Source organism: Fusarium poae, chromosome 2, assembly GCF_019609905.1.
Source record: "Fusarium poae strain DAOMC 252244 chromosome 2, whole genome shotgun sequence".
Lineage (NCBI taxonomy): Eukaryota > Fungi > Ascomycota > Sordariomycetes > Hypocreales > Nectriaceae > Fusarium > Fusarium poae.
In genome coordinates, this window is record NC_058400.1 from 2,172,283 (window position 1) to 2,185,668 (window position 13,386).

At 48.8% G+C, this 13,386-nt stretch overlaps 3 protein-coding genes across 3 annotated transcripts; 1 reads left to right on the forward strand and 2 right to left on the reverse strand.

Annotated features, from left to right (window-relative positions):
• Nucleotides 1-1,943: 1,943 nt before the first annotated feature.
• FPOAC1_004645 (uncharacterized protein) lies at nucleotides 1,944-3,438 on the reverse strand (the record flags this gene model as incomplete). The annotated part of the gene is made up of 2 exons (XM_044849187.1): nucleotides 1,944-2,886; nucleotides 2,939-3,438. 2 exons carry the CDS (start codon nucleotides 3,436-3,438, stop codon nucleotides 1,944-1,946), a joined length of 1,443 nt encoding a protein of 480 aa, XP_044707897.1.
• A 2,831-nt stretch (nucleotides 3,439-6,269) lies between these two features.
• Nucleotides 6,270-7,599, forward strand: FPOAC1_004646 (uncharacterized protein; the record flags this gene model as incomplete). The annotated part of the gene is made up of 3 exons (XM_044849188.1): nucleotides 6,270-6,407; nucleotides 6,463-6,510; nucleotides 6,577-7,599. 3 exons carry the CDS (start codon nucleotides 6,270-6,272, stop codon nucleotides 7,597-7,599), a joined length of 1,209 nt encoding a protein of 402 aa, XP_044707898.1.
• Nucleotides 7,600-12,268: 4,669 nt separating this feature from the next.
• FPOAC1_004647 (uncharacterized protein) lies at nucleotides 12,269-13,286 on the reverse strand (the record flags this gene model as incomplete). Its single annotated transcript, XM_044849189.1, has 3 exons — nucleotides 12,269-12,813; nucleotides 12,865-12,970; nucleotides 13,023-13,286. The coding sequence occupies 3 exons, from the start codon at nucleotides 13,284-13,286 to the stop codon at nucleotides 12,269-12,271; spliced, it is 915 nt and encodes a 304-aa protein (XP_044707899.1).
• Nucleotides 13,287-13,386: the final 100 nt, after the last annotated feature.

Genomic DNA, 13,386 nt, shown 5'->3' on the forward strand with positions numbered 1-13,386 from the left:
GTACTCACGACATTCCTTGCCAGCTATCGAGTTCTTGATCGAAACTGATAGCCACGCTTACTCCGTCCCACCCACATTTATTACCCTACAGCATTCCTCCCGAGTACCTGACATGGTCATACTAAAGTCCAGCTTCGAACTTTGACTTTAATGGCTTCTAGCTTCGCGCCGTCCCGAGAGTGTTTGCATAGCCCAAGGAACGGAGAGAACTTGGATGTTCCGGTCAGTCTACGACCCAGACCAGTGATCAGCAAGCTCCTTGACCTTGCCAATGCATGCCATCGGAAACCCGGCTGAAGAGGCTTCAGCTTGCCATGTGGGTAGTTGTTGATCAAGGTCGCGACTAACTAAGAGTTCCCACTCAAGAAGTTCAAGCAAACACAAGTTCTCTACTTATCATCCTTTCCACTTGGCAGCCGAAGCGTTTCGGTCATCCTCCAGTGGATATACGTATTTTATCCCCATTGGCACCCACAATTTCCAAAGATCTAGATGAACTATGTTTCACATCATAGTGATCTCCCGATCGACGTAGTATATGACCCAGTTGACTCCATAACCTGAAGACTTGAATCATCAACTTCATCATGATTACCGTAACCTACACGGAATACCTAAATATAGATACGGACCGACATCAACTTCGGTGCGATGAATCATCTCTCGGGCACTTTCAATCACTATCCACGCCAGGTGGGACAATATTTTGGTCCAAAATCAAAGTTCTGCCAACATAGACTGCTCTTATCACACGCTTTGGCCTCGTCTCGTTTGTTACAAGCCCAACCGACACGCGAGTGACGAGATTACACCACTCAAACCCGAAGAGAAAAAAAGAAGATGTCTGTTTGTTCACGCTTCTTCAGGACAAATATGAATATCTAGTATAGAGTTCGTAGAATCACAGCTGCAAAAATCAAAGACACGATCTACAACTGGCGACCGTTGAACCTTGATGTAGACTGAGTTGAGCTGCAGGGCTGTATGCATCTTTCGTACCTGAATCCGCATACCTTTCGCAATCTATCTGCAAGTGATGAGTTGAAGCTCGCCTACTGTGGTATTTCATTTGCAGATCTTCCCCTGGTACCTTAAACTGATCATAGTGCTGAGTAAATCACAACGGCCTTTGCTCCGGAAATGGCATGGCCTTTCGACCTAGACAAAACTTTCTGGAGTTCCAGTCATCGAAGTTAAGAATACCAACTAACAAAAGTAGACTAGACTACCCTATTCACTTGTGAATGTGGCGCATCCCTATGATCCTCAAAGTTCGGCGCCTCCGCTCTCCGTTGACAGGAAGATCATGTCCCACAAAGTCGGTGCAAGTCTCATGACAAATAACAGTCTTAGTATGCTAAGAGTACAATGAATTCATGTGCTCACACCTAGGTAGTCAGTATGGTCAGAGCTCAGTAGCTCTTGACTCTCGGGCCGGAGGGACAGTCACAGCCTCAACACGGCCAACCTCTGTAGCCACTAGCTTGACTCTGTTGGAGTATGATGGCCATCTCAGAGAATTGGATTTCTGTTATGTTCCCATCATCGTTGGTAAAATGCGAGTCATGGTCGTGAGTCAGGAGAAAGGTATGATGTCGAAGAACGATCCACCAGAGGACAGCTCAGCACAGCGGCTTGGGTATTCTCAGGTTTCTGCTGAAGGGGAAAGATATGCCTCTTAGCCATACCTATTCAAAAACACCAACGTATGGATATTGGTTTTTTGCTGTTGGACCTCGAAGCAAGGCATTAGCTGCCGATATAGAGTACATGGATTGGAACTTCGGAGTACATTCTCTATCAAGATCACAAAACAATTTAAATACATATGGGAGGTCAAGGCTTTTTAGGAAAGCCAGAAAGCGATATGTAACAAAAAAGAAAATTTAGGATATCACAACATGCTGTCATCGAGAAAGCCATGCCACTCATAGTACCCCTTCTCAAAGATCCACGTTTTCGTTGCCATTGCACTGCTGCATCATAAGCACACGACTGACTTCAACCTGTGGCTGTTTCCAGGTAGGATACCACTGGTCTCTGGCATCCCAAAAGTCATTCTTGGCTGTGGGTGAGGCATCATACCAGGGCTTGCCCGACTTGCCATCTTGAAACCAACCATTCGTACCGCCAACAGCCAGATTGATAATAAGATAAAATTCTTGGTCAAACGGTGCATTGACGTCGTCGGCACCAGCCCAGGGGTCATCAAGTCGGGTACCGTTCTGATCCACGTCAGGGAACCCTCCTCGTTGGTACATTGGTTTCTTGAAGTTGGTGTATGTAACTTGAAGAAGACGGGTGTTGACATAAGTGAAGAGATACTTTTCAGACCACTCCAAGCCAAACATGTTGAAGCCAGCACTGTAGGTTGTATGCAGGGCCTTTCGTTTGTTGTTGGTTTTCCACCAACCATCGTTGGCAGAATTGGGTCCCCAGTGCAGAGCCGAGGAAACAATGTCATTTCCACCTTGTTTGTATGTCCAGTTGTTTCCACGTGACTCAATGATGTCTATTTCACCAGAACGAGGCCAAGAGCCATACTTGCTTGTCCTGGGAAGCATCCAGATAGCGGGCCACAACCAGTCACCTTCAGGGAGCTTGGCGGTAACCTCAATGCGGCCATACTTGATGTTGGCGCCCTTCTTGGTATTGAGACGCCCAGACCTGACGGGAGGAATAATAGTATTATTTCCATTGGTCAGGTTGGTGGCAGCAACACAGTTGGACCAAACCTTGGAAGTGCAGGTGCCGTCTTTAAGAAGATTGATGACATTGTTCTTTTGCAACAGCTTGGAGTCTTGCAGCGTCGCCTTGACGACCAGGTTGCCATTATCGACGTAGACATTCTCATCACCGCCGGTAGTTTCCTCGAACTGGCCATTTCTGTGGGTGTCAGTACTAGAGTATATATTGAGTATTTGAGAATAGAACATACCCGTATCCGCCGACTTCAACTTCTTTAGTCCAAATATTCGGGTTCAGACCTTGACTGAAGTCCTCATCCAGGACAAGACAATACTTGTTCTTGACCACACTTCTGACGCCGTCCCAAACGAGGAAACCGGATCCGACGAGGCCAAGGAAGATGGCGAGAATGGGGAAGATGGTGACCCATTTTTCCTTGGGATTGGTCTTCTCGAGCCATGGCTTCTCAATTTCACCAGGCCTCACTCTTCTAGAGTGGAAGTATCGATTTCGGTCATCGAGTTGAGTTCCAGAATCGCATTCTGAGGAAGGACTTGCGTATTCGGGGATACTGAACATGCCTGCATTACCGGCAGAGCCTGAGCCGCGTCCATGGTCGATACTTTGACGATATCCACTCGCGATTGCATCTGGGTGACTGCCATTGGAGTCCATAGATTTTCGTGGCATATCGGTTGGGCCTGGGCCATCATGACCGCCATAGCTGCTTTTTCGATACGGGTTGCTCATAATAACGAGAGTATTGGATACACAAAGGCTTAAAGACCCAAAGACTCAAAGAATGGATGAAAATGAAGAGTTCAAATCCAAAAACCCAAGTGAAAGAAAGCGACTGGCTTTGTCAAAAGGGAACAACCAGTGCCCTGATAAAGTTCAATGCCAGGGGTATCCAATGCAGAAACTAGTCAGGAACAAAGCTCAGGAATGATCGGCCACTCCAGCACCAAACATAGTTCGAAGAAGAATTTTTTCCCTCTGCTAGAGTCCTCGGAACGACATCATGTCGATTTCCAAGGCCACCAAATCGAGAAGTTGCACAGATGATGAAGCTTAGAGGCGGAAAGACTAAGCCAGGAGGAGTAAGACTTGATAAGTTATAGACTTGATAGTCTTTTTCTACGATACTGAACTGAGTCTAGTGTTGATATGCTCGATGAAGTAAGAAAGAGGCTGATGAAATGGCTTTTTGGCAAGACAAAGATTGCCCAGATCGGATGGATTGTGTAGAAGTTGAACGGATTAGGTATGTATACACAGTATGAATCGTACACAAACTGACATACCGACACTGTCCTGGCTTCTAAGGACTTAGCTCAATAAGCTACTGTCACAACATTCCATCGTCCTCCAACATCTGCCTCCATTAGTATCATCGTCTGCATCCCGCGTTTTCTCTCAAGCTTCTAACAATAAACTTTCTGAACAGAACTAACAGAAACCTTCTCTTTGATCGTATGTCATTCAGGTACCAGCCCCCCTGACTGCCAAGAGAGTTCACCAAGTCTATAAACAAAACACCAGTCTCTTGAGACTAATCTTGATTCATGTAGCTGCAAATACATATAATGCCTTTCGAAAATGGCTATTTTTAATTTGATGCTCATGGGTCGCGATAACTTGGAACTACCCGCCTCTCCCGTCTCCACGGATGGGATCGCTCCAACGAGCACCTTGGAACGGCATATAGAGAAGGGAACTTCTTGCATACTCCCGTGACCAAAGCCAAGGAATATCTTATAGCCACGCCCCCTACCACTTTCGAAAAGTTTTCCAACTCTGTCTCCGCTTAGCCACACCTTTCGGCGATCAGGAACCGCCAAGCAATCCAAGTGGGCACCAGATACACACCCACGTCCTCTATACATTTGCTATCCCAGACATTCGACAAATCCAGTACTCTGATGGAAAGCGGTTACATGCTGAGAATCAGGAGCTGAAAGCCGCCTCCCTCTTGGCCTTTGCGTTGGTTTCCTCGGGGCGCAACTCGCAAACGCATGCTGATATCGACGTCGTTTATGCCTTTGTTAAAGGTGCTACAATATCAAAGGATAATAGAATTTCTGGCATAGAAGGTCACGCTTTTATTTTCTCTGCCGGCTTTCAAAAAGGCTGGTCCGCTTGGATCCAGAGAAACTACTAGAACGCTAAAGTATGTTACCAGTGTTCCGGGAAAACGGTGCAAGGTCATCCTTTTTCATGCCGCAGGGCTATCATGCCTGCAACGGTCTCACACTTTTTTTGCCAATTTTGGGATTGATTTGTCTCTGACAGCACATCATTATTGCTCATGGCAAACCACCTGCTCTCCACGGCAAACGCCAATTATCCATACGCGCGTACTTGGCAAAAAGAGAATATCCATACTTGAGACTAGCGCCACAAGAGAGGCTTTCCTCTTGGAGAAAAAAACAGCTCCGGATTAGGCTGAGTGTGAGTGGGTGAGCCGAAGACGAGGTCTAGAGAGGCCTGGCCTTATTTCACAGCCGGTAAAAACGAACCAGAAAACTTTTACATATGATAATGGTCCAACGGATAATGATCTGACACACTAGGGAGAGACTTACGTAGCCCAGATCCTTGGTACTGGCTTTCCAGCAAGCTGGCATGGTTCTATGATGAACACGATCTGTACCTTTGAACCCGGGAAACACGAGCTTCGCTCCAACGCCGTTGGGTTTGCCATCAGACAAGAAACATGGATATGTTAAAGTTAGCTGCCATCGGTTCTTATCCTCTGACAACCTCACTATTCTGGGATGATTAGAAACGACACGTGCGAGTGCTATTGTCTAGGGGAGAACAAGTGCTGTTGATATCTCATCATGTTCAAGTGATCACGGAGTTGCATCATTAGACGAGCCTGTGGCTCGTGCCTGGCTGTCAATCCCAATCCGGAGATCTGGACCCTTGAAATCCTTGCCACGCAGGGTCGCTAACAGGGTTCAGGGTTCATGTTTCGGAATATTCGCCGATCTGATGCATGCTACATACCTTTGTATACCACACTGCACCACAATGTTGTTCCAGTTAGTCCAGCCACGAGCCCAGGAGCTTGGCTTTATTTGGGTTTGCTCGTGAGTTCTTGGATGGTCATGATTGGTGATGTCAGTACACCATTTTCTTGGCTCTGTTATCTCAAGCTTCTTGCGGCTGACGGGATATCCGTAAGGCATGTCTGAGCCTAGACAATGAGGGAAGACCCTTTGAGGCCTCGTTCCTCGAGTCGGGCAGTATTAAGCCCAGCTGAATGGCTGTCTCCCCAGGTTCCGGTTTCTCTGTTTTCTCTTGTAATTCTCAAACATATTCCACTCATTCAACGTGTTGATCATACTCCTTTCGTTACATTCACTCATTCATTACAAGCAACAGTATCGTTCGGCCTGACACAGGTTTGCCTACTTGTTTCTTGTCTTTCATACTGCATTCGACAATTCATACGTCGAGTCACGCTCATTGTCGAGAATTTTGGCCAAAACGTCAACGATTCTGTCTGTTGTCGAACTTCTTGCAGGTGACCCATCAGCTTTCAGAGCATTACATCTCATAAGAGGACTTACGCAATGCTCATATTCCGAGCCTTTGCTAGCATTGCTAGCGTAGTAGCTTTGGTCGGGGCTGCTGAAACCAACCAGCCTATGGACCTGGGCAGTGTACTCAGCAGGCATCCCAAGCTTTCTACATATTACAAGCTGATCAAGGTACAATCCTATATATTCAACGTAAGAAGATACAATATTAATATGTTCTGTTTAGAAATTTCCGGATATCCTGATGCAACTACCCAGTTACGATGGTGTCACTGTAAGTCGAATGCTGTCCCTGAGCCATGGCCTATTCTTACGAGAATCATCCCTGACATTTACTCAGATCGTTGCGCCTTCTAATGACGCTTTTGAGCAAATTCCATACTCACCTCTTTCTAAAATCTGGGACCCAAATGATGCAAAGACCGCCACCCCTATCCTCCAGTACCATATACTGCAGGGCACTATAAGCGCCATGAAGCTCAAGGCAGGCCCTGCTTACGTCAAGCCCACACTGCTTATGGATCCCAAATGGAGCAATGTTACTGCTGGCCAGAACATTCTCATCAACAAGCAGCCCGATGATGTCGTCTTCAGCACGAGATATGGAAACCGCGCTACAGTCATCAACTACGATATCGAGTTTCAAGGCGGCCTCATTCAGATTGTGGATAGCCTGCTGATCCCACCTTCTGGTATCCTCAATGTTCTCATGACAAGCAAGGTTGAGTCGTTCCTTGGCGGGCTTTTCAAAGCTGGCCTCATGCCCGATCTCGCTGATCGCAAAGACATCACTGTCTTTGCTCCTAGAGATCAGGCCATGGAGAGCGTTGGAAGCACACTAAATTCCATGTCACCCAAGGAGCTCGCTCGCGTTATGGGCTATCATATAGTGCCTGGAAAAGTTCTGGTCTCGACTGATCTTGAGAATGCTACGTCTCTCAGGACATTGGAGGGCGAGGATACCTATATCCGTCAGGTTGGTAACGAGAAGTTCATTAACTCGGCCAAGATCATAACAACCGACATCCTCATATCCAATGGCATACTACACATCATTTCGAATGTCAACAATCCAAAGGACGCTGACGCTGTGCCCAACCCTACCCTATGGGCTCAGAACCCCGTCTTTAAGTCTGCCGGAGCTGACGATGTCTTCCATTCGGCCATCCCATGCACCTCAGATTGTCCAGTGACAAATACACCAGCACCTACGCCAGTTGACCAAGCAGAGAATAACGCAGCCACTACACCATGGTTCAACACAAGGTCGAGCACTGGAGTGGCAGCGGCGCGGGCTACAGGACAAATTGCTCGTGCTGCGCTGGGGATCGTGGGTGTGGGTGCAGGTATGGCATTCCTATAGAAGGAAGAGTTTTGGCACATTGTTCTGTTTTCTAAATTTGGTTGAACTTGGTCATGTATGCATCTGTTGTACATGAGGTTGCGTATGAGTCAATACCCCTACAGTCTTTACAGATAATGTTAATCCATCACTTCCTTGACGTTGTACGATAATCGTTCAAAGGGGAAAGTCTTGCGCGCACTTGCCTTTTCTTGTAACCATGTCACGAGTATTAAACTTTCAGTCGTGTAACAAACTTCTCATTAGTTTACCCCTACTTACTGCACAGTTGACATGTAAAACCTGGCGCTTATTAGAAATGATCAATCCCAGAACTCATGACTGAGCTGCATCAGTATCCCGTGTCCAGAAACTTCCGCCTTCCGCCTTTCATACCATTCGCTGTGATACGATTGTAGCCCTTGTCTCACCTGCAATCATAAACGACGACTTACCATTTCCAGTACAATAGCACGACCCAAACGTCAAAGCGCAAGAGGCTCTAGGGTAGGGGCCCTGTCAGTGACAACCAAGGGGAACCCAGTTAGCTCGTGGGGTAAAAAAGGTGAAAATGCCAGAAAAGTGTCGCCGGTGGGGATTATAAGTCCGGTAGGTGGCCTTAATTGGCAAGCACCGATAGTGCGTGGTGGTGAATCAGGTGGATAGAGTGGTCGGTACACTGAACAGGATAGATTCTTGATGAGGCCGCTTCGTTTTGACAGCAAATCGAAGGTTACCAAGACAAGGTTGAGTGACAGCATGCTCGAGGTGAAGAACCTTGCATTCGCGGTTCATCTTATTCTACCTAGGAAAAGACACACAACTGGCAATTACTTAGATAAGAGAAACCTTGCAAACCTGGTTTGACTGTTTCATAAATAAAGCCCATGCTCTGGCGACGAGTCAGGGACACGACCAATCGAGCCCACACACTTACAACACTCATCCCACGATACGACAAGTAGTTAGGCTGGAACAACAAACGTAATAGACCCGCTCTATAGTCTGGCTTGTAATATGCTGTAAAGACAAACCAACAAAACAGCCTGGTTTGGCCAGCTGGGGTACACAGCCAAAGAGAGGGGCGGAGAAACAGATGACATGAATCAGGGTTGTAGTTTGTTAAACGTATCAGAGGGACGACTCTCACGGTGCTGACACTGTCTTAGGAAGTGCCAAGTAGATGGAGGCACAGACGAGTCTCTTCTGAGAATGAACAGAGGGGTGGCATCTCTCTCACCCTTCCGCCTATGCGCCAAGTCGCCTCATCGCATGGTTGCTACTCTGACTTCCGTTGTACCCGATGATCCATCCTCCAGTTAGCTTTGCCTGTCGCTTCTGGCAGTTTTCCTCCAGGAGTTCACTGGCTGACCATACTGTGCCGTGCTGTACTCGGCTGAACTGGGCCATCCTGGCCTCATGCGTCCCCTCCAACATTTCCGTACTCCAGGCAATGCCAACTGCGCAACCTATACCAGTATGTGACCACCACCCATCGGCTGAAGCGTCTCCCTTGCCTGTTTCCGAGGCTACACTTCAATCCCTAAAAGGACAACGTAAAGATGAGTTGAACGGTGGACATGATGTCACATCCTGACTACCCCCAGTCAACACCAGACTCCTTACCTCTACTACCACCGCGTGAAGGCGATTTTCAAGCCATGGATTCTAGGCGGCAGAATAGGACATGCTATTCCTGGTAGTTGGTCCTGGCTCAGGGAGAAGATGAGCCCTCGTTGCCCCAAAAATGTTGAATGTGGCTAGATTGGCAGAGCAAATATAGGAGATGTTGCAGCAAGCGAGGGTTGACAAGGACTATAATAACATCTAGCTGTGAGGAGGAGAGGGCGGCCCATCGGGTTGGGGAGGAGGAACGCGTGGGCCTCCTGGAGGTGTCGGCGGAGGATCCGGGGTCTGCATCCCTAAAGGTAGGTTGTCCTGAGCTGTACCATGAGAGCGGGTACAGATATGAGTGCGGTTTTGAGATATCATGGATGTGAAAGAGAATTGCTGGAATTGTTGCTCGAGTGCAATCGAGACAACAAGGCAGATATACCCCTAGGTCTTCTAGATTTTCTTGTTAAAGTGGGAAGCACGCTTGATCGACTCAGCCCAAGTCCGAAGTTTATCTTAGTCCGGATCACTACTGCCCCCATCTCCATCACTTGATGCGACACCGGCTTCCTAATGGAGTTCACTATTCATCCATTAAGATGGCATGATATGTACCTTGTCAAATAATCAACTCCCGATACCCACGTTTCTTAGCATGATCAGCTGGGCAAGGTGCGGATATGCTCGGCAACTGTATCCGCTGCCGCGGACCTGGACCAGGCTTCGAAATCCATCTTAACGGATCACCATAATCGTAGTTGGTGATGCACGTAGCCAGCCCACATGGCAGCCAAAGTACCAAGCTAGGGAATTTAGAGAGAGCATGAAGGTTTCCTACCCGAGAATATTCCGAGCAGTTGAGTAAACTTTCGGACCGATGGGCACTTAGCAGGGTAAGTAAAGGAGAAACGCTAACGAGGCAGCGGTACGGGTATGGATATCGGGATTGGCATGGGTACGATACCCTCATCGGCGATTTCAGCCTCGACTGGAGCGAATGCTCATGTCACTGAGTAAGAGCCATGGATGGCAGCGTCAAGACAACAAGTGGATGTCCGCGCCAAGTTCGTTCGTACAAATGACAAGGAAATTTCCGGAAACAGTCCGTGATGACATGCGTGGATAATGATGCATATACCTATTCCTGGCAGCTTAGAGTACCGTGTAGGCTGGAACCGACCGTTACAGTCGCTAACTGAAAATAGCCGCATCGAGCCAAAAGAGCTGCCAGGCCTTTGGTGACACAACCAAGAGAGGGTTTTGATATTGCTGAAGATGTGGCCGGAATAACGATTAGACATCTGCACAGCAATGTTACACAGTCGGACCATGGATCTTCGGAAGCACAACCGACTTAGACCCTGCACCGCGCACATCTTCCATGCAACTGGAATCTAGACTCAAAATGGCGTTGGAGTCTCACCCTCCTTGCCTCTCCTAACTGGGCTTCATGTGCATCAAATGTCCCGGAACAAGAGAGGGTCCGCAGCAGGGCGGTATATGCCTCGTACCATGCCACGCTGGCTGGCCATGCGAAGATCCTAAAGTGGCAATGCGATAAGGAAGTCTGAGGTCCGCGTAAGAGCGGAAATGTGGTCTGTCGGGCCTCAGAATCGCTTTGCGTCGTGATGTGTGTGATGGTTGTTGTTCGACTTTCGATCAGACGAGAAGAGACCTCCTGGCCAAGTTCCTGTGCTGTCAACGAAATGCGGCATCACACACCAACCCCAGTATCTTGCAGTCGACTACTGTGCGAATTGATCACATGTAGCATATTGTTTGGTGGATATACGATGTGTTGATGCAACGGCTAGGGGCAATGTATGGATGAGCGACGGCGGTCACAGTGACTGATCAGTCAGCACGCATGGCGCATATGAGGATCTCTTCATGTCCATCCTGCCCATGGCCAGAGATTATGCCGTGCCTACCTAATCCATGGCATGCATCCTATTAATAAATAGCTGGGCAAATGTCGCGCATTCCAAAGCTAGACACTGCTGAACAAACCTCTGCTTTTCAGCAAAAGTTGGCCGAACCATGCGTTGACAAGCAGGCTACGACTTGGCCTTCCGGGGCAGGGGAAGGGAGGTGTGCGCCATGTCGTGGCAAAGAGTAGTGCAGGCTTGACAGCGGCCCCTCTTTAACGGTGGCCTAGACCCCTGCTGGTCAATCCTTGGATCTTGCTTGCAGCGGCTATATAATGGAATCGGGCCTCAGCCCTATAATAGAAGCCGGTCTGTTCGGTGGGATGAAGAAACTAAGAGGGCGGTATCCTGTGTCTGGGACAAGGGTAGCCAAGCGTGCGTGATCATCGGCCCTCTTTGCTTCTAGCGATTCAATGGCTTGTTGTGGTTCGGTGCAAAGAAAAGTTTTGTTTCGAGTAAGGTCTCGGAAAGGGACTTAAGACTTGCCAAGACGAATCTGGCTAAACGACATGGGAGCCCTCGTGTGGGGACACACGAGGTCCCGTTGGTTGTGAGTGGGGGAAATGTTACAAATGGTATGTAGATGAGATCTCGCGATCCCTGAATGGCCGACATGCGTTCGGGGAGAAGCATTAGCTGCAGCTCTAGCAGCAGAATGTTCAGAGCCTATCCCACCTGCCGGGCACCCATGTAACATAGCGACATGTTGAGGATCCATGGGATGACAAAACGCTGGGGTGCATTCCCTTGCTCACCCGTCCGTCTGCCACAGAACATACGGAGTCATAGCTGATGCGGCGGTATCACGTAAAATGGCCAGAGCCTTGGACATTGACACAATTGAAATCAGTTGATTGGCAGGTGGTTGGTTATATCGTAACGGAGGGGCAGCTCCGAATTGGAGCAAGGGTATGATAGGCCAGAGTCCGAGAAGTGTTTAACGAAAGCACTGCCACCGAGTTTTGCTAGTAGGCGCATCTTGATCTAACCCAACTGTCAGCGCACCAATCGTTAGAAGATTTACAAGTAACCAACTCGTTTTCTTTTCCTTCATAGGAGCTAATTAAAACCTGGGGCCCGTGCCTCTATCCGTTTTCCTTGCCTCGTAACGCCAAACGAAAACCAATTAATTACACCATGTTTAAGCTTTATCGGGGATTGTGTCCCCGGCTGCGGGATCGACTTCGGTCGCCGTGGTTATCGATGCTACCGCGACGTCTCGTATCGTGGTCATCGTGTCGGCCAGCCCCCTTCCGTCTTGGGGATCTCGAGCGCGACCTAGATGAGTAAGAATTGTTGGAGCGACTGCGATACCGGCCGACCCCACTGCGTGAAGCAGGTCCGGCGGACGACCTGGAAGGTGAACGGGATCCTGGGCGATATACATCCGACCTAGGACCGTACCGGCTTCCCGGAGACATGCGACGGCGGCCTCTCCCACCACTCATGCCATTATTTCCTCCCATACCCGCACCAGGTGGACCCCCGCGTCCTCCTGAGAAAGGTACTCTGGGATCAATGTTAGCCCCGCGACGGGCTGTTGGAGGAGCAGGAGAAAGCTTGCGTCGAGGCAGCACTATGGAAACGTTGATGGCCGAACCGTCTACCTGTGCCTCATGCATATGAGCAATGGCAGCTTCAGCGTCCTCCTCGTAATCATAAAGTATGTATGCTGTTCCACGATTGGTTCCAACTGTATATTGTGATTAGGTATGTTCCAACAGCGAGGGTCCGGTGACCTTACAAGTTCTATTGATTGGCAGATCAAGGTCTTTGACGCGTCCAAACTGTCCAAAAATCTCGTAGAGATGCTGCTCATTGATATTCTTAGATAATCGCTCCACAACAATCTATTGGCGACAGTTAGCTTATAGGACCAGAGACCACGAGGAGGAGGCATACCTTTGTGCTCCTAGTAGGCGGAGAACCGCTTTTGGCCCGATCACTCCGCTCACGACCTCGGCTGCGACTACGGCTCGGGCTTCGACTACGGCTATTGCTGCGGCTCCTGTAGCGGCCGTTTCGACGCTGTGGCGATGGAGAGCGGGCAGGTGAACGCGAATCGTGTTGGTTGCGGCGCTGGGGGGATCGGGAACCCTGAGAGCGTGGAGTAGGAGAGCGCGTGCGGGACCTGTAACGGCCGCGGGATAGCGATCGCGATGTCATTTGGAAGTTGGGGTACAGATGACCTCGGCGTGAAATATTGTATTGAGTGTTGAAGTTGAAGAATCAACTTGAAACGCGGCAAGTGGCGGTTGACTGGTAT